Here is a 27,604-nt window from a genome sequence, read left to right on the forward strand (position 1 = left end):
AGAGAAACCTGAACTTGTGATTGAAATGGCATCAACAAATTTAAATGTGTAAAAGCCCGAGGGGCTGAATACTGTACCAGATCTTTCGAGACATGGACTTCTGTTGACTTCTGAATGTGTGCTGGCACCAACATGTTAGCAGTAGATCCCTTCTGTTAGATCAAACCACATGGACTAGCCTGTACTCCCCCACATACGTCAGTGACCCTTAGCATTTATATTGCGCTTTTCCATCTGCATCAGACGCTCAAAGCACTTAACAATTATGCCTCACCCCGATGCCTTGCCCAAGGCCTTAGTGATTTTCCAGTCAGGCAGGGATTTGAACCCATGATCTTCTGGACTCAAGCCCAACACCTTAACCACTAGACCATCACCTGACCCTGCCACCAGTTCACCAGTTTTCCTTCCTTAGACCATTCTTGGTTGCTATTGACCACAACAGATTGGGAACATCCCACAAGAGCTGCAGTTTTAGAGATGCCCTGGTGCCCTTGTATAACCATTACAATTTTGTCCTTTTCAGAGTCACTCAAATCTTTAGAAATTTGCACTTTTCCTACTTCCAACACACCAAACTCGAGGACAAAATGTTAACGTGTTACCTAATATATCCCACCTACTGATAGCTGCCATTGTAATGAGATCTGTATTCATATTTATATTTGCAAGCTGTTTTTCTTTTTTTTTTTCACTTTTGATACTCTTTGTGCTTCTTACCCTGTGTGCTGCTATACAGTGCTGCAGGAACCTCAATTTCCCTGAGGGAGTATTCCCAAGGGATCAGTGAAGTTCTATTTACTCCATTTTAATCTAGTAGCCAGTGATATTCACTTGAGCTGTCAGTGGTCACGTTCTTATGGCTGATTGGTGCATACAGACATTTAATCAGATATGTCATCAACAATTTTGTTTGTTTGTTTGTTTGTTTGTTTTTTCCAAGGGTCAACCACCCAAACATCCTGCAGCTGATAGACACCTATGAAACCCGGAAAGAATACTTCATCATTCAGGAACTGTGAGTGCTGCGTTTATCCTTCTTGTGTAAGCAATCCTGTCAACGCATTTGTGCTTTAATTGCGAGTGTGCCTTCATGTACCTTAACAAGCGCTCATCCATCAGCTTGAGGATAGGGTTTGAATTTCTCTTCTTATTACTCTGTGCTCTGTTGCTCCCCTCTGCAGCAGGGGAAGCTGCGAGATTTGATGAGATATTTGCTCTACGTAACACTCCACATTACTCAGTGCTCCTGAAGCATTTCTTTGCCATAAGAGGCTCGCTGCAGAGAGCTTGGGGATTAAAATGCAGGAGCGCACCCGAGCGGTGTCTATGCGAGTGCATTTTTCAGCGCGTTCAAAGCAATAATACTGATTGAAGTAGAGTGACTGAAGAATTTCCATTCTTTTATTGAGAGAGAAAATGCAGAAAGATGTTTTACGCACTTTGCACACATTTGTCTGTGCATCAGTCTTTCTCATGCATGTTTATGGGTCCTTAATGGCCCTCATCTTTGCCCAGGCGGTGACTTGGCTGCTGAGGACGGGGACGATCGCACACACACACACACACACACACACACACACATCATTTACTGTATGCTGCAAAGTTAAGCAAGTGTTTAAGATTAATGGGGACAGTGTAATTTTTAGGGCTTCAGGGACCAAGTCACAGATATTTGTGAAACCAATAACGCAGATGTATTTATAACTGTGTGACATAAAACATTTCTACCGTCTTGCAGTACATAGTGTACTGCAGAACTTTACTGCATTCATCTTTACCGCCATCAAGTATATTTTGAGTCACAGCTGTTCCTTTTTAAATGTGGATGGATGGATGGATGGATGGATGGATGGATGGATGGATGGATGGATGGATGGATGGATGGATGGATGGATAGATAGATAGATAGATAGATAGATAGATAGATAGATAGATAGATAGATAGATAGATAGATAGATAGATAGATAGATAGATAGATAGATAGATAGATAGATAGATAGATAGATAGATAGATAGATAGATAGATAGATAGATAGATAGATAGATAGATAGATAGATAGATAGATAGATAGATATGGTCACAAAACCTGGTGAGAAGGTTGGGACTAATCTGAATACATAACCATTGAATTTTGGGTCAGGTCCCCCAAAAGGATGGCATTATTGTGTTTTAAAGGGGTCATGATGTATTTTCAAATAGGTGTGTTAGTCAAACATAATTGGAATTGCATTATTTTGTTGCATGATTTTGTTTGCGCATGTTGAAATGACCCTGGTTCAAATAAAATGAAGACTGAAACAGGTGCAGTGCTGACTTTCGCTACATCACGACAAACCTATAAATAGTTAAAGAGGTGATTCCGTTGTCTGACAAAAGAAGCCTGAACACTCCCCTATCTTCGAGTCTGAACCAGCTGAGCTAACAGACTAAGGGCCCCTTCACACATAACACGATTAAAGCCGACTAGCACATGAAGGAGGAATTGCAGGCCAATCGTGAAAAATCAGAGCCGCCTCTAACACCTCGTACACCTGTCGCTACAACTATTCGCGCACACCAGCAGGCAAAAGACAGAGAATGTCCTGTGAGAGCTCATTCGATTCCTCTCGCGGTAGGTGTTGGCCAAATTATAAGTGACACACACGTACATCTAACACCACTCGCGCAGTACTTAGGAAATGTGAGGCCATTTGCACATTCAGCATGAAAGTAGTGAGCAGGCGACCACTTTCGAGCTGGCTGTGATATTTGTCTACATGCCCCCACGTCTGAGGTGTTGACAAACAACACACATGTGGCATACCAGAGTGCTGGCTTTGCTCTCAACACATGCAGTGGTGGGGACAGTTCCGATAATCCGAAGATAATGTCTTCATTATCGGATTATCTTTTTAGATAACTTTAAGACCATTATCGGACTAATTATCTTGCCATAAATTTTTGTCCGATAATTTTTAGACCGATAACGTGGTAAATAAAGCTGAACAGCTACAAACATTTATAAAATTTAAAATCAGTTGAACACCTATCTGTTAAATGTTTCGTAGCTGATGTGTAGTTCTATCCTCTGCAAAACAGAGAAGAGCTGCTTCAAGAAGAAACCACTCTATCCTCTGCAGACAAAGAAGAACTGGTCCCAAAAAAAAAAACTCAATTCTTTTAGCCCCATACTAATATTGTTATATGGCTGGGGGGGCCTGGCTGCCTTTTTGTTTCTGTCCTTTGCTTCTCCTTCCAGGTGGTTTGCATTTGGAACTGAGTGGCTGTGTTGCTGAGTTTATCAGGACCTCACCCTGATCACCTGAGGCTGATCACCTGCGGCTCATCAGGACTCACAGCTGTGGTGCATCTGCATGGATTGGAACATGGTGGCATTTAAGACTGGAGTGCACAGTGTGTATTTGCCAGAGACTCGACCTTGTGACCAGACGGGTGAGATCGTCGTCTCGGGAGCCATCTCATCATCAATGGATGCAGAGAACGTCCAGGTTTGATGCACGGTCTGTGAAAGAGGAGGGGGTGAGGTCTCACGCTCGTCAGCACACTTCCTGAGGTACGTTAGATTTTGTGACTAACATTTATACAGTCAGTAAATGTGGTGTCCCTCACACCTTATTATATTGAGCTGTATGTTAGTCATGTATCGACTTCCACTGCAGTGGAGTTTTGTGAACTGGATGTTCCATGCCTGCAGGTTGGGAAGTTGATTAGTAATCAAGCCAGGAAGTGTTTGCTGTTTGTACACCTTTAAGTGTTCTCTCTGTGTGTAGAGTGTGGACTCACATAATGGTTCCTTCTTTCACAGACTCGGTTTGTTGCGGCCACCTGGGGGGTGTCGGCGGGGTCCTTGAGTCCGAACAGCTTCTGGCTCCGGACCGTTAGCGCTGCTGGGAGCGCACCACGCCAGACCGCACTTTTTGTATTTTTATGTATCACTGTTATGTATTAAATTCAGTTAGCCTTTGTACCGTGCTCTGCTTATTTCATACTGGGTCCTTCAAACGCTGGTCGGTTCTCCGAGCTGCGTCCGACACATAACAAATATAAGGGCAATATCACCCAAGTCATCCAGAGGCATACATTTTTAACTTATGGTTCAACTTTTAACCAAACTAATTTCGGACAAGTTATTTAAATTAATGTCATGTCTGAAGTTTTATAAAGTGAAAATATCAGATATATGTTTTAGTTTTAAAGTAATGCGCTCATTTTTAAGGTTTTAGTGTGGATATATGCTGTGCCAAGCAGTGCATTATGGGTAGGATGGGGTAATCTCAGTACGTTCACGACAGGAGAAATGGATTTGAAACACTCTGATCAGGCTCCACGGACAACAGCATGAAACTCTAGTGCCTAAAACTCTCGTGAATATATTCTCTGGGTTTATAGACGTTGTTATTGTATTTGCGTTTGTTAAATTCCACGCATCTTAAATGTAGCAGACACGGATTATCTGGAATTTTGTTTTGGCAAGTTTTCAAGGTCTCTACTGCCATCTACTGGCCAGTAGTGTTCATGGCAGTATTGGCCCTGAAGTTGGGCTGATATATTTTCAATCACTGTACTCGGCTACAGCTCAAAATGTACCACAGAACCACACGGTATAAAAGTTCAGAGCGCACGATTTATGTTCTCACACACATTGTACGTTCAAAAACCACACGCCAGACTTGTGTTTCCAGAAGCAAAACGTAAACAGAAGTTTTTTTTTCAAACGTACAAAAACTCTCGATGGGAGTACGGAACCCGGGAGAGGTCACTTAAAGTGATATTTTTTTCTGGCCATGATAATTTGTGGGCACATTTTCCTTTAATTGAGCCCACAAATTAATAAAACATGCTCTCAAATTAATAAAACGTGCACATTTTCCTAGCCATGATAATTCTTGTGCATGTTTTCCTTTAATTGAGCCCTCAAATTAATAAAACGTGCGCACGTTTTTCCTTTCATTCAACATGAACTTCATAATAATATGATCTAAATTGTCATCCTCACAACGGGGAGACGCTTCACCCTCAGCATCCTTTTTAATGTGCTTAAACTCCAGATGATGCCATGTTGGGCAGCTGGAGTTCTCTATATGTCCTTGTGCGCCCAAACCATGATGATACACTCTGACCAGATCCATTTCAAATGGGGAAATTTATTACACTGTCTCCTGGTTTGTTGGCTAATAGCCAACATTTATGTGTCAAGACAATATTGAGTGCATGTTTTACAAATTGTGGCCACGTTTAAGTAGATTGTGCCCTTGTATTACTCAAACAATGCTTAAAACGTGCGCACAATATCATAAAACATGCGCACAATATAATAAAACGTGTTCACAATATAATAAAATGTGTGCACAACATCATAAAATGTGCGCACAATATAATAAAACGTGCCCACAATATAATAAAATGAGCGCACATTTTCTCCACATGCAGAACATTTTGCGATGACACTTCCAGGACTCTGTAAAAATGTCTGTTTTTACAAATAAAAAATGGAATATTTTACAAAAGCACATTTATCTGTAAACACCATACACGACACACGTCACATTAACGTGTTGGTTTACATAATGAATGACTCAACCAATCAGTGTTTAGCAGAAGCACATTTTACCCAGAATCCTTTGCGATCTGTCTGTGTTTGTTACAAAACTTCAGAATTAGTGCATTATTCAACATTAAAAGATATATGTTATATTTTAAATTTGTACAAATGACAGAATTGACATTAATGGAGTTATTCTATCAGTATTCATTTTATTTATACACCAAACCATAACTCAGCATTGCTTTATTTTCCAAGGCCTCCGCCTGACGGGAGCATTGTGATTGGGTAGAGAGCTGAGCTTTGTGGTTCCTCTCTTCTGTGCTGGAAGCCTTGTAGTAAACAAGAGCTTCCAGCAGGGGGCAAGATGTTCAAAGACAGAAGTCTGGACTCATTGTTTGGGTCTGTTGTTGCTTTTGATGCTACCAGAAGCGATCGTGGTGTTAAAACTCAAATTCAGCTTGTTAGTAGTTGCAAATGTACCAGAGACAATACTGGAATTTATCGGTTATCATTTATCTGTAACTTCCGATACATTTTTGGGTGGTTTATCGTTTTATCTTTATCAAAGATAACTTTTCAGTTATCTGATTATCTGTTATTGAAGTTCATTTTTTGGTTATCTGTGCCCACCACCACTGAACACATGTGGCGTGCGTGTGTATCGCACATGAGCGTGTGTCGCAGTTTGTCTACATTCCAGTCAACAGCGTGCTGGGACATTTGCTCAGAGTGACGTAAACTCTGTCAGAAACACTCGGGAAAATGAGTGCTAACGAGCACTTTGTTTTCGGCAGTCTCCGTAGTTTGTTTTGATTGGCATATGCTTGCACATTGCACACTGTTCACAGAAGTGCACAAATAAATACACGTACGAGGTCTATTAGAAAAGTATCCGACCTTATTATTTTTTTCAAAAACCATATGGATTTGAATCATGTGTGATTACATCAGACATGCTTGAACCCTCGTGGGCATGCGAGAGTTTTTTCACGCCTGTCGGTTACGTCATTCGCCTGTGGGCAGTCTTTGAGTGAGGAGTCGTCCACCCGCTCGTCGATTTTTTTCATTGTTTAGGAATGGCTCAGAGACTGTTGCTTTGTTTGATAAAAATTTTTTCAAAACTGTAAGGCACAACTGAGTGGACACCATTCAATAAATTCAGCTGGTTTTCGGTAAAAATTTTAACGGCTGATGAGAGATTTTGGTCTGGTAGTGTCGCTTTAAGGACGGTCCACGGCGCCTGACGGCGATCTGCGCTTCGAGGCGGCAGCGTCTCGCCGTTTCAAGTTGAAAACTTCCACATTTCAGGCTCTGTTGACGCAGTAAGTCGTCAGAGAACAGAGAACTTTCAGAAGAAGTCGGCATGAGGAGTTTATTCGGACATTCCATTGTTAACGGTCATTTTGTAATGAAAGAACGTGCGGGCAGAGTCGCATGTCGGGCTGGACCCGACCGCGGGGGGTCGCGGCAGGAAAAACACCTCCGTTGGAAATCTTAACGGGCAAGTTGGAACATGCCCAAGCTGTTAAACAATTTCTCAGTTACTCACTTGTTGAAAGCCATTAAAAGCCGCCTGAATGGTTTTCAACACGGAGGTGTTTTTCCTGTCGCGGCGCACACAGATTTGCCGAGTCGTCACGGAACGACTCGGCGAATTTGCGCGTACGTCTTTCATTAAAAAAATAAAGAACAAGATGCAGCTTGGTGTTGGCACATGATATCAAATTAAAATAACACAATGACACACTGCTAAAATACCCTCGGCTGTATGAGCATTGCATTCTTTATACTTTGCAGTTGTTTAATTATTAGGTTCCAAAAGCAGCGTTTTCGGTTTCAGTGTTTATTTGTCGCTGGCTTTTACATAATATGTGAACATGAGCTTTTGAAAAGACCGTAAGTTAGCTTTGAGTTAGCGGGCATTAGCGTGCACGCTCACATCTGCTAAATGTCTTTTAAAATACTTTAGAGGTATTATTAGATTATAAAAACAGCGTTTTCAGTTTTAGAAGCGTTCATTTCTCACTCGCTTTTACTTAATCTATGACAAAGAGGATATAGTAACACACAAATAAAACTGAGTTTGCAGCTAGCAACCAGACTGTGACATCACGGTACAGCTCTACTCTGATTGGCTGTCACCCCGCCACTTAAAAACTAAACTGAACAGATTCAAACAGAATGTGACTTTTTAACCTCTTAAAATACCTCTTAAACTAGGTCAAGGTTAGCCATCTTTGAACTTGTTCAAAGTCTGTGTCCCAAGAATTTTCCCTGTAATGATGAAAATGATGTTGAACAAAGAAAGATATTAGTCAATACATTTGGTTTTGGTCATTTAATGATTAACTTCACACTGTTCAAGGTTATTATCATTAACTAAGGTAATGTTCCTTAGTGTGTTTTGTAAAGATAACCACAAACTAATTCCATGCTTTCTTAAATTCAAATGATATACAAATAATGAATGTTTATGAGTTCAATGGTACAAATATTTCATGAGGTGAAAGCTGGAACATACCATTCAACTCGGCTTTGCCTCATTGAATGGTATGTTCCAGCTTTCACCAAATTAAATATTAGTTCCATTGAAAGAATGTAAAAACATTCAATATTTGTTTTATATAACAGCTAAAATAGATTCTTGTCATTTGACATTTTATTAATTTAGAAACAACAGAAAAGGGACTTACATTTTGGCGTTCCACTGCTGCTAAAGTCTAAATTGTAACGTGTAGTCCAGTGATGCTGTGCACTGACTTCGGACTTCCATAAAAAAAGACTTTGTGTAGTTCCTCAGTGCAGCCAAAAATCACATCAGCCTGTCATCTGAAGAGTTCTTCATGCATCAAGATGGCTTACAGTGGAGTGGATAGTGTGTGTGTGTGTGTGTGTGTGTGTGTGTGTGTGTGTGTGTGTGTGTGTGTGTGTGTGTGTGTGTGTGTGTGTGTGTGTGTGTGTGTGTGTGTGTGTGTGTGTGTGTGCGCACGTGTGTGTGTTACAAGAATTAGCAGCGTCAGTTAGCTTAATCAAATCATTGTGCCGTTGTCCCCTGCACGCGCGCGCACACACACGCAACCGGATCGGTGTTTTTGCATGCGTGTACTACCAAAAAAAGACTGTACATTCTCAGTGCAGCAGAAAAAAAAATCACATCAGAAATTAGTACAGCTGTCAGAAATTAGACAGCACAGTGGACTTGTTTTGTGTGTGCATGCGTGTGCATGTGTGGGTGCGTGTGCATGCATGAGCATGTGCGTGCGCGCATGCACAACATGCATGTGTACATGTATGTGTGCATGTGTGTGCACATGCAGAGTGCAATGGTACCAAACGTATGGAACCAAATTTGCACTCTAAATGGAACCAAGCTGCACTCAAAATGCAATGCAACACAAATGGGATGAATTAATCCATGTCATGTGACATACAACCCCAATTCCAGTGAAATTGGGATGTTGTGTAAAATGTAAATAAAAACAGAATACAGTGATTTGCAAATTCTCTTCAACCTATATTCAATTGAATCCACCACAAAGACAAGATATTTAATGTTCAAACTGATAAACTTTATTGTTTTTGTGCAAATATTTGTTCACTTTGAAATGGATGCCTGCAACACATTTCAAAAAAGTTGGGACGGGGCAAGAAAAGACTGGGAAAGTTGATGAATCCTCAAAGAATGCTCAAAGAACACCTGTTTGGAAACAGGTGAGTGTCATGATTGGGTATAACAGGAGCATCCCCAAAGGGCTCAGCCGTTCACAAGCAAATATGGGGCGAGGATCACCACTTTGTGAACAACTGCATGAAAAAATAGTCCAACAGTTTAAGAACAATGTTTCTCAATGTTCAGTTGCAAGGAATTTAGGGATTCCATCGTCTACAGTCCATAATATAATCAAAAGATTCAGAGAATCTGGAGAACTTTCTACACGTAAGCGGCAAAGCTGAAAACCAACACCGATCCCTCAGGTGGCACTGGATTAAAAACTGACATCATTGTGTAAAGGATTTTACTGTGTGGGCTCGGGGACACTTCAGAAAGTCATTGTCAGTTAACACAGTTCATCACTACATTTACAAATGCAAGTTAAAACTCTACCATGCAAAATGAAAGCCATACATCAACAACATCCAGAAACACCACCGCCTTCTCTGGGCCCGAGCTCATTTGAAATGGACAGGCGCAAAGTGGAAAAGTGTGCTGTGGTCTGATGAGTCCACATTTCAAATTGTTTTTGGAAATCATGGATGTCATGTCCTCCGGACAAGAGGAAAAAGACCATTCAGATTGTAACCAGCGCAAAGTTCAAAAGCCAGCATCTGTGATGGTATGGGGGTGTGTTAGTGCCCATGGCATGGGCAACTTACACATCTGTGATGGCACCATCAGTGCTGAAAGATACATCCAGGTTTTGGAGCATCACATGCTGCCATCCAAGCAACGTCTTTTTCAGGGACGTCCCTGCTTATTTCAGAAAGACAATGCCAAGCCACATTCTGCACAACAGCGTATCTTCATAGTAAAAGAGTGTGGGTACTAGACTGGCCTGCCTGCAGTCCAGATCTGTTGCCCATTGAAAATGTGTGGCGATTAAGAAGCGTAAAATATGACAACAGATACCCCGGACTGTTGAACAACCTAAGTCTTACATCAAGCAAGAATGGGAAAGAATTGAGTGTTGTGAGTGTTGTTAGAAGGTTGTTAGAAGGAGTGCTGCAGGCATCCATTTCAAAATGAGCAAATATTTGCACAAAAACAATAAAGTTTATCAGTTTGAACATTAAATATCTTGTCTTTGTGGTGTATTCAATTGAATATAGGTTGAAGAGGAGTTGCAAATCATTGTATTCTGTTTTTATTTACATTTTACACAACATCCCAACTTCATTGGAATTGGGGTTGTACAAAGCACCAATGAAAGGACAAGGATCCACTCAGCCATTATATAAAACACAATATTAGTTGTTGAATTAAGTTTTGAAGCTTGAAGAAGAAGAATACAAGGATACTGACATTATTAGTGTGTGTTTGTGTTGGGGGTGGTGCCAAATAAAATCTTTGAAAATAAATCCCCAAAACTTCATCATAAAGGACTGAGTTGATAATAAGCATATTTTATGTAATTTGGGTCTATGTTTTTTGATTGATATGTTATATTATACTATTAATTGAATATAGTATTTAATATTTTTTTTTAAAAATCAGTTTTATTATCAATTATATGACAGTAAAAGGATTCCTATGAAACAGGTTATTGGAAGAGACTTACACTAAATTTAACAGAACATTTAGAATACCGGTATTTGAAACACAGTACTCCACCTCCTGAACACAGTTTATTTAAACAAACTCACCGCAAATATAAGATTTTATTCAGCTTACGTGTTTACTGAAACATTCTACAAATGGATTTTACTTACCATCTCCTCAGTGTTGTCAAGTTAAACTCAGTCGCAAGGAACACTGACAGCATGTGTTTCACAGTAAACGTATTTGCTGGGATGCTGGCATTAAATGTTTTATTGTGAAATGGTGCGAGTAACATGAAGTATTGTCATGCCTGGCCCCGACTCGGTTTAGGTCCAGATTTTCAGCTCTGTGTCCTCTATGGTTTTCTGGTTTTAGTTTTCATATGTGTATATTTTCTCATATAAATCTCAGTTTGGTTCTGTTTATTGCTTTTCTTTGTTTTGCACTTTCGTCACTGGTTCATTCTTTGGTTATCATCTATTTTGTAGCTGGTTATTGTATTATTTCACTCTGGGTCCTTTAAGTAACTTTAGTCTTAGTTTAGTTTTGTTTATCACAATTATTGTATGATGCTTAGTCATAGATTTTTGCTATTATTTATCTTTGGTGTTGCTCTTCAGATTATGTTCCATTTGTTATGTATTGCATTTTCTGCTCTTCAGTTATCTTGTTTTATTTATTGCATAATTCTATAGTCACCGGGTTTGTTTAGTTTCTGTTATACCAGTAGTTTGTTTTGTCATCATCATTGTTTTTATTCTCTTTTATGTCTCAGCCAGTTTCAACTCTGTCCTAGTTTGGTTTATTATTAGATCTCATGTTCTTTCCCCTGTTTTGACTAGTCACAGTATTTCTTCGTTCTGCCCCTTTTGTTTTGTCCACGCATTATTGTTTGTCTGGAACACGTCACGTTATTGAGTTAGTTTTTCTGTCATTTACTTTTCTTGCTTTGCAGGGCTTTGTTTTGCCCTCCTGCATTCTCTTGCCTTTCTTCCCTCTTCTTTGTGTCACAAGGTCACACCTCTTTCCAGAACCTTCCACACACTTGCTTCACATCTACTTGATTAGTTTGCTCCTTATTTAAACCCTCACAGTTCCACAGCTCACTGCCCAATTGTTGACTTTGTTCACTCTCTCGCCTCTTGTTCTCGTCCTGTTTGCTCTTGTGTGTTTTGTGACCTTGTTGTGTACTCCAACTTCCGCCTCGCCATTACCTTGAACTCAACCTGTTTTTGACTCTGCCTCTGTTTTGCCTGTATTGCTCCGTGGCACTGCTTGTATGAACTTTTCCCGTTTCTGGACTATGACCCAGCCTGCACCATGTCTGATAACTCTGCCTATATATCTGACTACCTGTGTACTGAATCTACTGCTTGGTTACACGATAAAGCCTTTTATTCATCAAAACCAACCATGCCTGAGAGTTTGCATTGGTCTCCTACCGATTCCTATGTCAAGCCACCACCAGTCCTGACAAGTATCTGATGTTGTTTAACTTTGTGACCAGTAACATCTGCGAGCCATGCCATCTTGGAAGTACAAATGTTAATCAAAATTAAGGTTTCAAAATAAAGGCTTTGAAAATTAATTCCCAAAATTTTCATAATAAAGGATGCATATCATCATGCCATGCTCAACCCAGTCTCAAGGCAAGTCATGATTCAGCAACACGAAATATACATTAATCTCTTGGTTCATGATATTGTGATGAAAAGCACCTCATTTTCATCCCAGCAGCATGAATTCATTCTAATTCATTCCGTGATGGCTGCACAAAATTAAAAGTGAAGCAGGTGGGTCGGGGTGGTTATGGTTAGGGTTGGGGGTAGTAGTAGGGTTCGTAATAGTGAGTTTAAAAAAAGCCTGTCATGAAAATTTGACTCATTTCGTCACGGGAGCACGAAAAAAAAAACGTGAGACTGGGCTGGCCATGCTCAATCCATATCTGAAAGCTGAGGCCGATCTGACAAATAGAGGGATATGTAAGCCACATACTCACACACAGACACTTCTTACTTTATAGATAGATTTATATCACGTGTTCACTCCTGCCATGACACGGCCTTTTTTACCAGCAGCAAAAAAAAATACAAATAAAACACTGACTACTGCATGCACAATTTTAGAAAAGAACAACAACATTATTATAAAAGAGAAGCTTGAATCTTCGACTGGACTGGGTTGCTTGATGCGAGGACGTTTTGCTTCTAATCACAAAAGCTTCCTCAGCTAAAATTCTTGCTCGGGTAGTCTGATTTCTGTCTTGACTCTTGTAGAGAAGAATAACAGAAGCCAGCAAAAGCTGGAGTTTTAAACCTAACCAAACCCCTCCTACCGAGAGGCAGACTGCTATTGGCTAGTGACTAACAATTGCTCTAATTAGCACCTATTGTGCTCTAGTTAGAACCCTCCTAATGACAGGGCAGCTGTCCTACGAAACGATGGGACTGACGACTCTCCTGATGACGTGAATGACTCATTACCATGAACAAAAGATTGGAACTGCCTTGACCGTACCCCATTGTCGCAGACCCCCTCCCCGGTTAAGGCTGGGTTTCAACTGTTTCACATACAATGCTTCCTTTACTCCCCTCTCAAACCATTTCTTTTCTCAGGCTAAGATTTTAACTTCCTTGTCCTCAGATGTGTGGTTAGTGTCTTTAAGGTGGAGATGAACTGCAGACTGAGGTCCACCGGTGCCCTCTCTGCGGTACTGGTATAGCCTTTTACGCACCGGCTGCTTAGTCTCACCTATGTAGTGTTCGTTACGGTTTTCCTGACATCTGATAGAATACACTACATTGCTCTGTTTGTAATTAGGGATCCTGTCGTTAAGGTGAACTAATTTCTGTCTCAAGGTGTTAACAGGTTTAAAGTAAACTGGGATTTTGTGCTGTCTGAAGATCCTCTAGTTTTTCCCCTACTCCTCCTAAATAAGGGAGAGACACTCCTCTTCTTCTTGGCTCTGTCTCCTGTCTGTCTGGTCTCTTGGTTCTTTGGGACTTCTGCACTTTATCCAGGGACCATCGTGGGTACCCACATACTGTGAGGGCTTTCTGTACAGGCAAATCCATGGTTGTGCGATGGGGTGTCCGGTATCCCCCATTGTGGCCAATCTGTACATGGAGCTAGCTAGTGGAGAAGAGAGCCTTGGCATTGTTCACAGGCATCTCTCCCAGTCACTGGTTCCAATATGTCGATGACACGGGTTAAAATCAAGCAAGAGGAACTAGACTAGAGCAAAATACATGCTAAATAGAGCAATTGTTAGTCACTAGACAAGAGCAGTCTGCCTCTCGGTAGGAGGGGTCTGGTTAGGTTTAAAACTCCAGCTTTTGCTGGCTTCTGTTATTCTTCTCTACAAGAGTCAAGACAGAAGTCAGACTACCAGAGGAAGAATTTTAGCTGAGGAAGCTTCTGTGATTAGAAGCGAAACGTCCTCGCATCAAGCAACCCAGTCCAGTCCAAGATTCAAACTACTCTACTATGGAAACCACCTGGATAACTGAGATCCTTCACAGAAACAACATTGTTTGGCACTGATCACTTCTAGGGTTTGGGTGAAAGTTGTGAAAGATGCCTCCTTCTCTTCTCCGCGCCTTCTTCTCTAAGAAGAAGAAGACGCGGCCAGTAGCAGCACTTTTTCATTTAAAGCAACAGGCACAGAAGCAGAATGGAAAGCCATTCAAGTCCAAATTCCAAGTCAGAAACCCAGGCAGGATACGTGTAGACAGAGGTCACCGATCTGACCTCACACAGTGTGCTTTGAGCAGAGTTACCTTTTCGTCCATTTTTACTTGTATGTAGTGTTTGAATGTTCCTGAATGCTCCTCCCACATTTAAAGACATGCAGTTTAGGTAAATTGGAAACTTTATAATTGTCCAGGTCTCTCTTGCAAAAGAGATCTCAATCTCAAAGGGACAAATATAAATTAAATGAAATAAACGTATCTGACAGGTACAGACTGTAGACCTTGGTGGTGTTGTCAGTATGGTGGTGGGCCACAAACACATCACAGTCCCTCTTCCCAAAATGGCAGATGAAAATATCACAGAAAAGGCGCTCAGTGTCCTTTTCCAGAGCAATTGCACTGGAATGCATTCAGATCGGACGTCGAAAATACCAACTTGGAGATGTCAACTTCCGACAGCGTGAACATGAGCATGTTTTTGTGCATAACCTATAATAGTCACCACAACATATTTGGGGTTGAACTGCAAGGGGTAGAACCAGGAAATAAACTTTTATTGCTGTTTTGTTTTAGATAGAAATTGAAGTATTTGGGGCATAGGTAGAAGTACGCTTTCAACAGTGTAGTTGTACATGCATTAATATTTGAAGGCGTGTGTTTGTGCTTTGTTTGCTTGTGTGAATGCCTGCAGTGCCACAGGAGGAGATGTATTTGACTGGATTCTGGACCAAGGCAATTACACAGAGAGAGATGCTTCCAATGTCATCAGACAAGTGCTGGAGGCTGTGGCGTACCTGCACTCCCTCAACATAGTTCACAGAAACCTGAAGGTACACCATCTCTTTCTCTCTTAACCACTACATTTATGCCATCTGCACCATATGTGTTAGCTGCTGCAACAATTAAAAAAAGCCATACAGCATCTGTTGAAACAACTAAAAAATAATACAATGAGAAAAATGCAACAAACAGATTTAAAGTGGGAGTGTCCCTCATCAGCATTGCAGACCAGAAAGCAACATTCATCTTTTATATAGATAGATAGATAGATAGATAGATAGATAGATAGATAGATAGATAGATAGATAGATAGATAGATAGATAGATAGATAGATAGATAGATAGATAGATAGATAGATAGATAGATAGATAGATAGATAGATAGATAGATAGATAGATAGATAGATAGATAGATAGATAGATAGATAGATAGATAGATAGATAGATAGATAGATAGTCTTTATAATTGACTACAATCTACTAACACATGCACACTCTTGGTCCTTTAGGGCTGTTGTTCAGACTTCAGCCTCCCCCTGCTGGTGGAAAATGATACCATTCTGCAAATAATTCTGTTTGGATTTGTTGATCCAGTGGATGAAATTGAATTCAGTCCAACTGTCCCAATTATTATGCTGGTCTTTCCATCTGCAAAAAAATAGTTGTGCAACAATCTAGAAACCCACCTAGTAGTCCATTGAGCCCAAATTTTTATCACATAAATAAAATTTAATTTATGTATGTAATTTATTTTCTTACATTCACATTGCAAGATGTCAACATTGTTTTGAATGAAATACTTCAGTTGTTTGGATAGAAACTGGTCTTTGTATGAAATTATATGACAATGAATGAATGAATGAATGAATGAATGAATGAATGAATGAATGAATTTATTCGGCACACACAGACCAAAAATAAAGAAAACTCACAAAGAAAACAATCCAACAACACACCCATGTGCCCGAAAGGTTGCAGGCAGAAGCAAAAGTTTATCCACCCCTTTAACCAAAAAAATTTAAAAAAATGTATACATATGTATAGAGAAATATACATATACCCATGATAACTAATACAAAATATAAATTAATCCCTTTTTTATCAAGCTTGCAGCTAAGGTGAATAGTAAAACCAGTACCAAAAATGGTTATCATTTCCGGCCTGTGGCTATCCAAATCAGAGTATTTGTGTACCTGAATTTTTCAGTGAGCATTTTCAGCAAATTCCCTAAAAATGGCAAAGACAGAAGAAAAATACTACAGATGGGCAACAGTAGTTAAATGGTGGGAGCCTATGTGAGGGACACATTTCATAGATTAAGGTGCTATATTTTCATTTGTATGAAGTCTTGGAAGACAGTTGAATTCAGCATATACACTATGTCACTACAATCACAGTGGTAGTAATTTAAACATTAAGGGTGGTGATTCCGTTAAATATGGTATACAAAATACACATGTCATTGACACTGGCATAACATTGTGTTAAGGCATTTTGCAGTCTTCTGTCCATTGAAGGTCAGGCCATTTGGTAAGGATAACAGATTCTGTTGCTGTCAGTTTTCCAACATACAGTATCTGCAGTTAGCATCATCATCAGGTAGGCTTTCCCAATCCTGAAATTACATTTTTACCTTGTTTACAACCAATATAGGCAACTCTATACTCATACATTTATGTTTTATTTGAGCCATTGTCAGCAAAATGGCCAGGACCTGGTTGTTGTGTATGGCATGTCACTGTTATGTCAACCCAAATCGGCCAAAACAACAAGGACATGCAAAATGAAAAACATTTATATCAGTATGAGCTGTGTATTCATTAATGTTCACAGATGTATGTGTGTTTGACAATATTTTTCAATATCTATGATTTCTTTTTCCTCAGCTGGAAAACCTGATGTACTACACAGAAAACAACCATAATAAAGTAGTTCTGCGAGATTTCTACCTGTCCAGATTTGAGAATGGACCCATCACAGAGCCCTGTGGAACACCAGAATATCTTGGTAAATTAGAGCTACAAGTTTTTCTGTATCTTTTATTGTTACCACATCTTGTGAACATAAACTGAGCATATGTTTGGTGTGCAATGCTCCGCATTTGAAGATGATAAATAATTATAGGATAACTGGAATCTTCCCAGTAAAAGAAATAGGGAATTTAAAACATCCTCACTCACACACTGTAGTGTGTTAACTCAGGTTAACTCACACACACTAATTTATTTTAAAGCTGTTGGTTGTACAGTCATTTGGTTCCAGAAAAAGATCAGTTCCAAGAAATCATTGAGAGCCCAGTCTTGCCTTGACATTCATGTCAATGATGAATGCATATAAAATTCTGACCAAAAATGTAGTACCATTCCAATTATCTCGCTCTCTGACATTTATGTGAGAGCGACTTGGGAGTCCAGCACTGTGCTTTGATTGAGTTCTATTCAGTGAAAGACCAGGGTACTTATTCAAAATGCTGAACTGAGCAACTGAGTGTATAAATAAAGAAATGAAGCTGAGGCGCCGACAGGAAAGAAATGAGAAGAGAATGAAGTACAGAATTTTAATCCGGTTAAGAGATGAAAATCTGTTCTGATATCTCCCTCCCTGTCTTTGCCGTAGCTCCTGAAGTGGTGGCCCGTCACAGATATGGCCGCCCAGTGGACTGCTGGGCTGTGGGTGTCATTACATACATACTGTGAGTTAGAAACAGTAATTCTCCAAATTCTGAATGCAGTCTTGCAAGACAATGCTAAATGAATTACATATAAATTTAGAAGCTGCATAATTTAATAGCTTAATTTACAATTGAGTGCATTTAAATGAGTTACTTGTATAAATTCAAAATACTACGCTGTCTTTATCTGTCTGTATCTTTTTTTTTTTTTTTTTTTTTGCTCTATCTTACAGTTTATCTGGAAATCCTCCTTTTTATGATGAGACGGAGGAGGAAAACACAGATCTGCATAATCGCATCATCTTCTGCCGCATTGTTGCTGGTGACTTTGAGTTTGACTCACCCTACTGGGATGACATTTCACCAGCAGGTACATTATGAATTAGACATCACATTTATCATCAGTCTATCCATCATTTACTTGTGCATGCTTGTCGTGGAACCTACACACACACTGTGCATGAGGCAGATTACAAAACAATATGGGAAATGCTAAAAACAAGCTATTGTTATTTGTGGTCTCTAATCAAATGATTATGATTAAATGGACAAAATAAGACACTTTGTCTCAAACAGCACAAAATTACAACTAAAAATCAGAAAAGGTTTGAAGGCTTAAGGAAAATGCAAATAAATAAATAAAAAAAATGCTGTGATTCATACATTTACTTTGATTTTTATTTCAGCCTTAGAGCCCTATGAGTACTTTTTATTTTACCATACCTTATGAAATTCCCTTAACATTAAGTGTTCATTTGACCATGAAAAGAGGACACATTTAGACACGTTATCATGTTCATTTAACACTGACAGTTTTGTTGCATATTTTTGGTCAATCTCCAAATCATACACTTTAAAACCCCTTAAATTTATACTTAACACATGATGTCACACTTTCTCTTTTAGCAAAAGAGCTTGTCTGTCGACTCATGGAGGTGGACCAGATGCTGAGAATCACAGCGCAGGATGCACTTTGGCATGAGTGGTAATTGTGTGCACACAATCATGATCACAGAAATGCTTTTGTAAGCAATTAGAGTTCACATGTAGTTGTACTGTATGTTGTTGCTTATGGTAGGATTGCTGGAAATGGTGCGGCGGAGAAGAACCTAAAGGATGGCGTATGCGCCCAGTTTGAAAAGAACTTTGCTAAGGCCAAGTGGCGGGTATGAATTCTTTCTCATACACTGTTTTTGTGCAGCAGTAAGCAAAACTGAAGACAATAAAGATGATTAAGCAGAGAGAAGTCTGTGCAGGCCAACAACTGAAATCAATGAAAATGATTGTTGGGATAATTCTTTTATTTATCATCATACTTGCACCTTGTGTCATTTTTACTCAACTATTCTGCAGAGGTGTGCTTCTTAAATTAATGTAAATAAAACTCCAGGGATTTTAGAAATGTTGGTGGTGGTCATACATGTGAATGATAATGGCCAATAAGGAGAAATTTAAAATGCTTGTGCTGGCCTAACAGCTATAACCTTCTTCTCTCTTTCTCCATGTGATTCGCAGGAGTTGAAGGTATTGTAGCTCATTGTTTTGGAGATTGGTAGGACAGAGCATGGGTAGAAACTCACAATCAGCCCCACATGATGTAATAACAGAAAATATTTCCCATTTACTGCATAACAGCTTGAATTTAAAACAAACGAGATGACTTTCAAGAATTTCTAAAATAAAACCAGTCATGAAAAAAACTGAGTTTAACCTCTTTTATCAGGTTGACAGTTGTAATGATCTTGTTTTCAAGTGGTGAAGCTCTACTCAAAAGCTCTGATCCTGCCACTGTCACTCTGCCTGTCCCAGAAATGATCCATGCCCTCAGTCCCTCTTTTCTTCAGTGGAGTAATCTGAGAAGTTCAAAGTGGCCTGCTCTACTCCTGATTTACTCCTCAGCTGCACATCTATGAGATACATATTGATTTAAATAAAACATACATTAGCAAATGGGAAGAGAGTACTTATTACTTGTGTAGCTTTTAAATTCATGTAATTATGGAAAGGTACACATTCAGCCAGGTTCATAAGTATATGGACAGGTTTTTGTCTCTTTGTGCACCACCATGATGAAATTAAACAATCAAGATGTGCTTGTAGTGTCGACTTTCATCTTTAATTCAAGGGGTTGAATAAAAGCAGGTACTCTGGCAAAACAATTTCCTTCGGGATTAATAATGTTTTTTCTTATTTTTATCTACATTATGATAGCGTGCGTGCGTGCGTGCGTATGTGTATGGCTTCAATCACGCAAAAACCAGGAAGAGCTGACATTTGCTGTTTCGTATGCTTATGTATTTTGGGTCAAGGATAAACTCTGTGAAAACAGAAAGTTGATAGGACAAATATTTTTTGAGAAATTATTCATTTTATCTCACCAATAAACAATGGATGCTGTGCTGCAATGCACCATGGGAGTTCTGTGTTTTGAGGTTTTAAATGTTGTTATTAATGGTTAGTTTAACAGTGTTGTTTGTGTTGTTGATTTATTGTGTTTTTGTAGCTCTGTTTGTTTAGCCGGCTTAGATAAGTCTCATGTTGCTATTACCATGAGTGACAAATTTCATGTTGGTACCATGTGTGAAATGTTTAGTGGTTTAAATGTCTTCAGCCACTGTCTTTGTTTGTCAAATTAAAACCACCTGCTTACAGCAGCTGTGCATGCGTGCGTGCGTGCTGCTAACTACTTTCTGGACTCACGCCATTCCAGCGGGGAGCAGTAAGTCATCTTTTTATTAAAAGCGTGAGTGATTTTAAGTTCAATGTACGTACATAATATAATTGTAAATACGTTAAAAATACATGGACGACACAAGAAAGTGAAAACACTTATTTCCATTGTGGTCCATTTAAAAATCAAATGACAAAATAGAAGTAATAATAAAATAAAAATAACAGCAATGATAATAATGATGATAATAATAGTGTGTATATGATAACAACAACCTAACCAATTTAGAAATACATTAAAACAGCAAATTAACATTAAAAATGACATAATTAACAGGAAATAAAAGGGTTGAGTTCCTCTTCTTAAAAACTGTTGAGGTCTAAGATTCTAAAAGCATTCTGAACTGACATGCCATTCCAACTCATTACTTAATTTGTTACCACCCTTGAAAAATATCAGCTCCCTATTTTATAAACACGACCCAATCAAGAGCCCGTGGATCCCCACGGGCAACACACTAGTTCTTATTCTTATTCTCTTATTCTTAGAAATGATATCCATTTGCATGCAATGTACATCCATTTTCGGAGTCCATAAATAATTGGACAAACTACATATAAGGAATATTTTTGAATATAATTCTTCACTTTTATAGCCACTGTGATTTTAACAAATCAGAGGATGGATATGTGAACATTTCCAAGTTATATCCTTGACTCTCATTTACAACAACCACTAAGAAACACAAACCGTATTGTAATGTGTGAGAAGGTGATGGTCCAGAAGTCAAAGTGGTGGGCTTGAGACCAGATTATCCTTGATGAGGGTCCACTTCAGACAGGACAATCAGTAAGGTCCATTGGACAAAGTCCTTAATCACCAAGTTACTCCCACTGTGCAGTGGGTGCCTTGCGTAACAGCATGCTGCCATCAGTGTATGAGCCTGTGTGGGTGCAACCCAATCTCACACCAAGTTGTTGATGGCACCACGGAAAGTGATTTAATCTATTAGTTCATGATACCACCACGAAATTGAGTAGATTTTCATGATGGCGTCACAAAAAAATCGTGATGGTATCATGAAATTTGGGGTGACATTTGGGGGGAGCATTGTGGTTAGGGTTAAAATTAGTGATCGAATGATGAAAATCATGAAAATGTATTACATCATGAAAATGTAATGTATTTTGTGATGGTATCCTGAAAAAAATTGAGACTAGGCTGGTGTGCAAATGGTTGAATGTGAGGCATGATTGTAAAGTACTTTGAGCACCTGCATCGGATGGTAAAACCCTATAGAAATGCATCCATTTATATAGCATTTATGTTAAATCTGCGTGGAATAGGCAGTTCTCAAAAACTGAGTGACAGTGCAAGAAAGTGACCAGTGAGGAAAGCCATCAAGACACCTAGAAGACCATGAAGGAGTTACAGATTTCTGTGGGTGTGGCTGGAGAAACTGTGCATGGTACCATCCCTTGTATTAAAGTTAAAAATCTACGCAACAAGCACATCTTGTTTGTTTAATTTCAACTCAGCTGGAGACAAATTATAAAAAGTCTGTTGCTGTCCAAATACTTATGGACTTGACTGTAGAACTAATTTTACACACGTAGGCCACTGTGGACTGTTAAAATGCATCTGTTTCAGCGATAAGGCTATGCCACTCCTCTTATGTTAGTCCTGGCTCATGTCCCGTACTGTACCCCAATGTTGCATTCATACTTAGAGCTACAGAGAAGCTTTAGTCAAGCTGTGTTGCAGTTGGTGACAGCTTTGCACTTCCAGAGAATGAATGCCCTGGTTTAGAAACAACTTCTGATCCTGCATATTTTCCCTACTCCTTCAGCATTTTGTGAGCAAAAGGAGTCAGGTAAGGTGTCTGTATATTTAGACCTGATTTACATTTTGCAGTGCATTTCCCTTTGTCACTCAGCAAACAATCAAGGGTGGGTTTTTTTTTCTCAGAGGTTGAAAATAAACCTTGAGGTTGATTTAAACCAGGGTGCAACATGTCATAAACTCCTGGAAGTGAATTACAGGCCCTAGGCTTTCTGCATTGTTCACAACAATTGCATCTCTGCAGTTAGTATGATGCCGTTATAGGTTGTTTCAAATAATACTTGTTTCTAAGGCTTGGCTCTAACCAACTTTTTTTTCCATTGAAATAAGTGACTGGTGTTTGTTGGAAAAGGTAACATGCATCCCTTTTTCTTCCCCCCTGCTACCCTCTCCTTTTTCTTTGTGCATATATTCTACAGAAAGCGATCCGTGTCACCACCTTCATGCAACGACTGAAGAATTCAGAAGCATTGATTGACAGTTCGGCAGAGGTACAGAGTGGTGAAGAGGCAGGGGAAGGAAAAAGAAGGAGTATTTCCCAGGAGACTAAGGATGAGACTCAGGTAGAAAAAGAGGCTAGTAAAGGAGGGGTGATGCCAAGTAATGTGTCTTTAGAGGTAACTGTTGAATGTAGACCAGCACGTGTAGAACAGGACAAAGGAGTGATGAATGTAGAAGATAAGCGCGATGAGTCTGTAGGAACATCCCCAACACATCTTCAAGAGTCTCTCTGTCAGCAAAGCCAGTCAAAAATACTCTCGAAATTTACAGAGGAGGGAGCTGAGGCTGGGGCAAAGAAACAAACAGTTGATGGCACAAAAAAAGTAGCTGCTAATTTAAGTCAAACTAAACCTGTGTCAGAATCCAAACCAACCTCTGCACTGACCCCTGAATCCTGCAAGCTGTCAGATGGTTCCTCGAGTGATCACGTTGATAGAAAGCATACATCCAACTCGCCTGACGGTGGCAAGCATAAGATTGCTGCAACTCTCCACGGCCCTCCAACCACGGCCGCTGCTGCTGCATCACTTTCATCTGAGAAGAGGTTCACCACACAGAGAGACCAGAAGGATGAGTCTGATGGAAGCTGGTGTCAGACCCAATTACCCGAGTCAGTGGCCGAGAGGTCAGTGGTAGCCTTGGGCACGCCAGGGGTGGTCACTGCAGGTGGAGTAGCGGTAGAAGCTGCAGTGAAGTTGAGAAATGAACCCAGTCCAGAGGTTACAGTGGACAGTGATGCTAGGAGGACAGAAAGACACAGTAATGAGACTAGAATATCTCGGGCAGGTGCAACAGCAGGACATGTTTGTTATTCGGTGGGTAGCTCAGGCAGCTTAGGCCGTCACACCACATCATTCAACCCAGATGTTGGAGCTGTAGGGCTGGGAGTGGCAGGGAGCTACGGGAGTCCATACAGCTCTCTCTATACAAGCAGAGGAGGTGTAGGGATGTATGGCACTGGCCTACAGCATGGAGGAAGCGTAAGCAGCGCAACAAGCGACTGGCAAATGGACAGTGTGATCGAGCAAATAGAGAAGCAGATGGCTGCTGTGCTGGAGAGAATTGAGGGAGACATGCCCTCACTGCTAGAGCAAATCAGTGACTGCCCCCCTGAACTGCCACGTGCCAGAAGCGCCCATGCATCACCCGCCACCCCCCGCGCACGCTCCTCACACCACTCCTCGACCACAACCTCATCCACTCCTCCACCCCTTCCCACCTCTCCCAGGCCTGTGCTGCCTTCCCTACCGCACCTTACTATCCCTCCACCTGCTTATCCTCCACCATCCCCACCTACACAAGCCTCGAGCCAGTCCGCAGGAGAGCAGGAGGACAGGGGTGGACCGAAGGGCGCTGCTCGGTCTAGCCAGTCGCCCGGGGCTGGAATGGGTGGGGGGTTATGAAGCAGATTTTCATGGTGCAATACAGAAGGTTGAAAGACTCGGCTCACCCAAAACTGTCCGAAATTACTTCACACACACCATCTCAAGTAGAAAGGTAGCCATGTAATATTTGTGATTTGCGTATGTTATCATGCTGAGATATTAAAGTTGACTTAATTTTTTTTAAATGTACAAAGTGATTGAGTTTTGTCATGGCTGGAATGAATGAGCAAGAGTCTACTGCAGCTCTTATGGCAGTTTCAGGAAGAAAGATTTCAAAATTTTGTTTGCATCCCAAATCCAGATTATATGCATAAAACGTTCACCACACAACGCTCCTCATATAGCCAAGCACTCCACATAGGTTGAGAGATATTCACTCTGCACAATTTAGAACAGCATGGCACCATAAATGACAGGGATTAAGTTTCTAAGGAAGCGTTACGAGTTGTTGTATCCTACAAATTGTAAATACACACATGATGTTTCTTATTTTTATTCGACTACACTGTTGTAAATTTCTTTATGCTTATACTGCCGCTTATTCAAAAACCATATCACCCCATTTCATTACTTTTACGTTCCTTTATTTTTATGTAGCTATCCATTCCAGAGTAAGGCTGCGGGTGTCACACGGTTGTACAGATCATAAAATTGAGGCAACAAATTTACAGGGTTTCCTCCATGGATGTGGTTTTATTATATATTGTGTAGGCTGTTTAAACATCGTCATCAACATCTGTGTTTTCATTTCTTATAGGATATGCACCGCAAAAGCAGGAGGAAACATTAAATGTGAGATGGTTCTGTAATAACACTTTTTTCTTTTTCTTTTTTTAGAAAACATCACAAAAATGCAATATATATATATTTTCCAAGAAGTTTGTTTCACGTTTTGTCTGATTTGTATTTGTTCACTTGGGACTGTTTTTTGGACAGTGCTGTCTATTTTCTCCTTTTCAGCTTCAAATGTGCAAAAACAAATAACCAAATCAGCAACACTTGCTAAATTTCATGCAGCTTTTGGATATATGTAGTAAAAAAAAGAGGTTCCATGTTGTTGTCCTGACCAAGTCTAGACATCTGCTCTACTTCTGTCTTTATGTAAAGTGTGTTCTGTTTGCAAGGCTTTCAATAAAAGTCATGAATCAAGGGAGATGTTGGGTTGTTCTTTTGGCCAGTTTTTTAAACTCAGTCTAATTTTTTCTGCGTAGAGCACTGGATGCAGAAAGCACTGAGCTACACTGAGCTACTGCATGCAAATCGACACAACTGTACACTGTAGAAACTAAGTCGGTTGCTCCGAACGTTGAGTGGTAGAAACAAGCCGGATTGTGAGCGCTGCTGTGGAGGGAGAGATGCAACTGCTTCCTCAGTGGGCGGTGCTGGTGTGTGGTGCGGAGCTTCTGCTGCTGCGTGTGATGGGGCGAGTGCGACTGCTGTCATGCCATGGTGCTGGCCAGCCAGGAAGAATTTATCGGTCTCCTCCGCCACCACACAGCAGTCTGTGATCATGGTGTTGGCCAGCGCTGTGCACACTTGAGGAGAGAGTTGCTCCACAAAAAGTCCAGCCGGTGGCCTCTCAGGAGCTGCAGCATTCTGTCCATGAGCTCTGCGGGTTTGCTGTTCTCTAGCCTGTGCAGAGAGGAGAGCCTGTTGGCCCTTTCAGTGTCTGACAGTTCAAAAGTTTTGAGGAGGTGATCCTTGATGGCTGCATATTCAGGGGGGCTTTGCAGGAGCGTGATCAGCCTCGATCAGTCTGCCAAGGAGCTGCCGAGGGGTGAGACGACATCATAATATTTCATGTCTGTGGAGATCTCTCAGAGCGAACTGCACCTCTGTTTGTGCAAACCAGGCGGCAGTTTACAGAAGCGTGACTTTGAGCATCAAGTGTGAAAAGTTTCAGCAGCAGCAGACATTCGCGTGTGAACAGCTTTGATCCACAGAGGTGTGACATATAAAAACAGAAAATCCAGTGTGATTGCAAATGGCTGCATTCTTTTCTGAACAGCATTTCAGTCACTGAATTAAGCACGGGACAGTCCTTTTGTGCGCGCGTGTACGTGCACGTGTGCTACAACACATGCAAACACTGAATGCATTCATCTAGAGTGAATCAGCTGGAGAAAAGGTGAAGCCAGTGTGTGTGTGGCTGATCCACGTATGCAGCACCTGTGCATGCATGAACAGAATTGGACATGTGCCTGATCAGAACAGGTAATTGTACCTGCGCACATGCCTGTGACTGACTGCATGATCCACACAGCCACAGCACCCGGTGATAAGAAACAGCAGGGTTTTGAAAAAAAAGGCAGAAAGAGAGACAGTGCTATCCCTCTCACTCTCTTCCCCCTCTCTCTCTTTCTCGCTCTCTCTCCCTTTCTTTCCTTCTGTCTCGCTCTCAATGGCGAAACAAGAAACGGGATGTTTAAGTTTGCTTGTGAGTTTAAATAGCAATATTTTTTACTTTTTTCTTGGGGGTGGGGGGGAGACAAGGACTCTGAATTTTGCGATCTGATGTTCCTGCTGTACATCTGGAAACGTGAGTGGCGTTTGCTTTTTACCGTTCTGTGAACGGAGCGCATTGTTACAATGCAAAAAAAAAAAAAAACGTCAGAAGTTCGACAAGGGTACACGTGACAGCACATATACATTAAACGCAAGCATATGCAGCTGCAAGCAAATCTACGAACACAACGATAAGCGAAAATGCAGAGTATGTGCACATTTCGAGTGTACTCTAAACGCAACACAACACCACAATACGCAACTCTATGTTTGTGCCTGTATGAAAGGGGCTTTACGTAAATTTGGTGTTTTGCAGTTGTGAATCTCGCTCTGTCTCGCTGTCCATGACTCACGTGAGAAATTGGTTTCAGCAGTGTTCTCGTTCAGGACACAATGTAAACAAACGCCGTGAAGTACGGACAACAAGACAACATCGGGGCACGGCAGAAGTCCATCATAGGTGCTACACCTCCTTTAGATAACCCTCTCAACTTGTGAGACACCGGAACTCTGCTGGCACCATGGTGCATTCTGGGAGGTGCAAGGAGCCACCAGGGGCATTATGTGAAACATTAAAGTACCAAATCAATCAATCAATCAATCAATTTTTTTATATAGCGCCAAATCACAACAAACAGTTGCCCCAAGGCACTTTATATTGTAAGGCAAGGCCATACAATACTTATGTAAAACCCCAACGGTCAAAACGACCCCCTGTGAGCAAGTACTTGGCTACAGTGGGAAGGAAAA

The 27,604-nt window shown here is 40.6% G+C and overlaps 1 protein-coding gene across 1 annotated transcript in view; it reads left to right on the forward strand.

Annotated features, from left to right (window-relative positions):
- Positions 1-25,499, forward strand: part of camkvl (CaM kinase-like vesicle-associated, like) — a 204,586-nt gene extending 179,087 nt beyond the window's left edge. Inside the window, exons 4-11 of the mRNA XM_034172524.1 lie at positions 944-1,018; positions 15,191-15,329; positions 17,166-17,286; positions 17,896-17,971; positions 18,184-18,320; positions 18,857-18,935; positions 19,029-19,116; positions 22,883-25,499. Coding sequence (XP_034028415.1) covers positions 944-1,018; positions 15,191-15,329; positions 17,166-17,286; positions 17,896-17,971; positions 18,184-18,320; positions 18,857-18,935; positions 19,029-19,116; positions 22,883-24,367 — 2,200 coding nt within the window. The 3' untranslated portion in view covers positions 24,368-25,499. The remainder of the gene's footprint in view (positions 1-943; positions 1,019-15,190; positions 15,330-17,165; positions 17,287-17,895; positions 17,972-18,183; positions 18,321-18,856; positions 18,936-19,028; positions 19,117-22,882) is intronic.
- Positions 25,500-27,604: the final 2,105 nt, after the last annotated feature.

The sequence above is a fragment of the Thalassophryne amazonica genome, chromosome 6, assembly GCF_902500255.1.
Source record: "Thalassophryne amazonica chromosome 6, fThaAma1.1, whole genome shotgun sequence".
NCBI lineage: Eukaryota > Metazoa > Chordata > Actinopteri > Batrachoidiformes > Batrachoididae > Thalassophryne > Thalassophryne amazonica.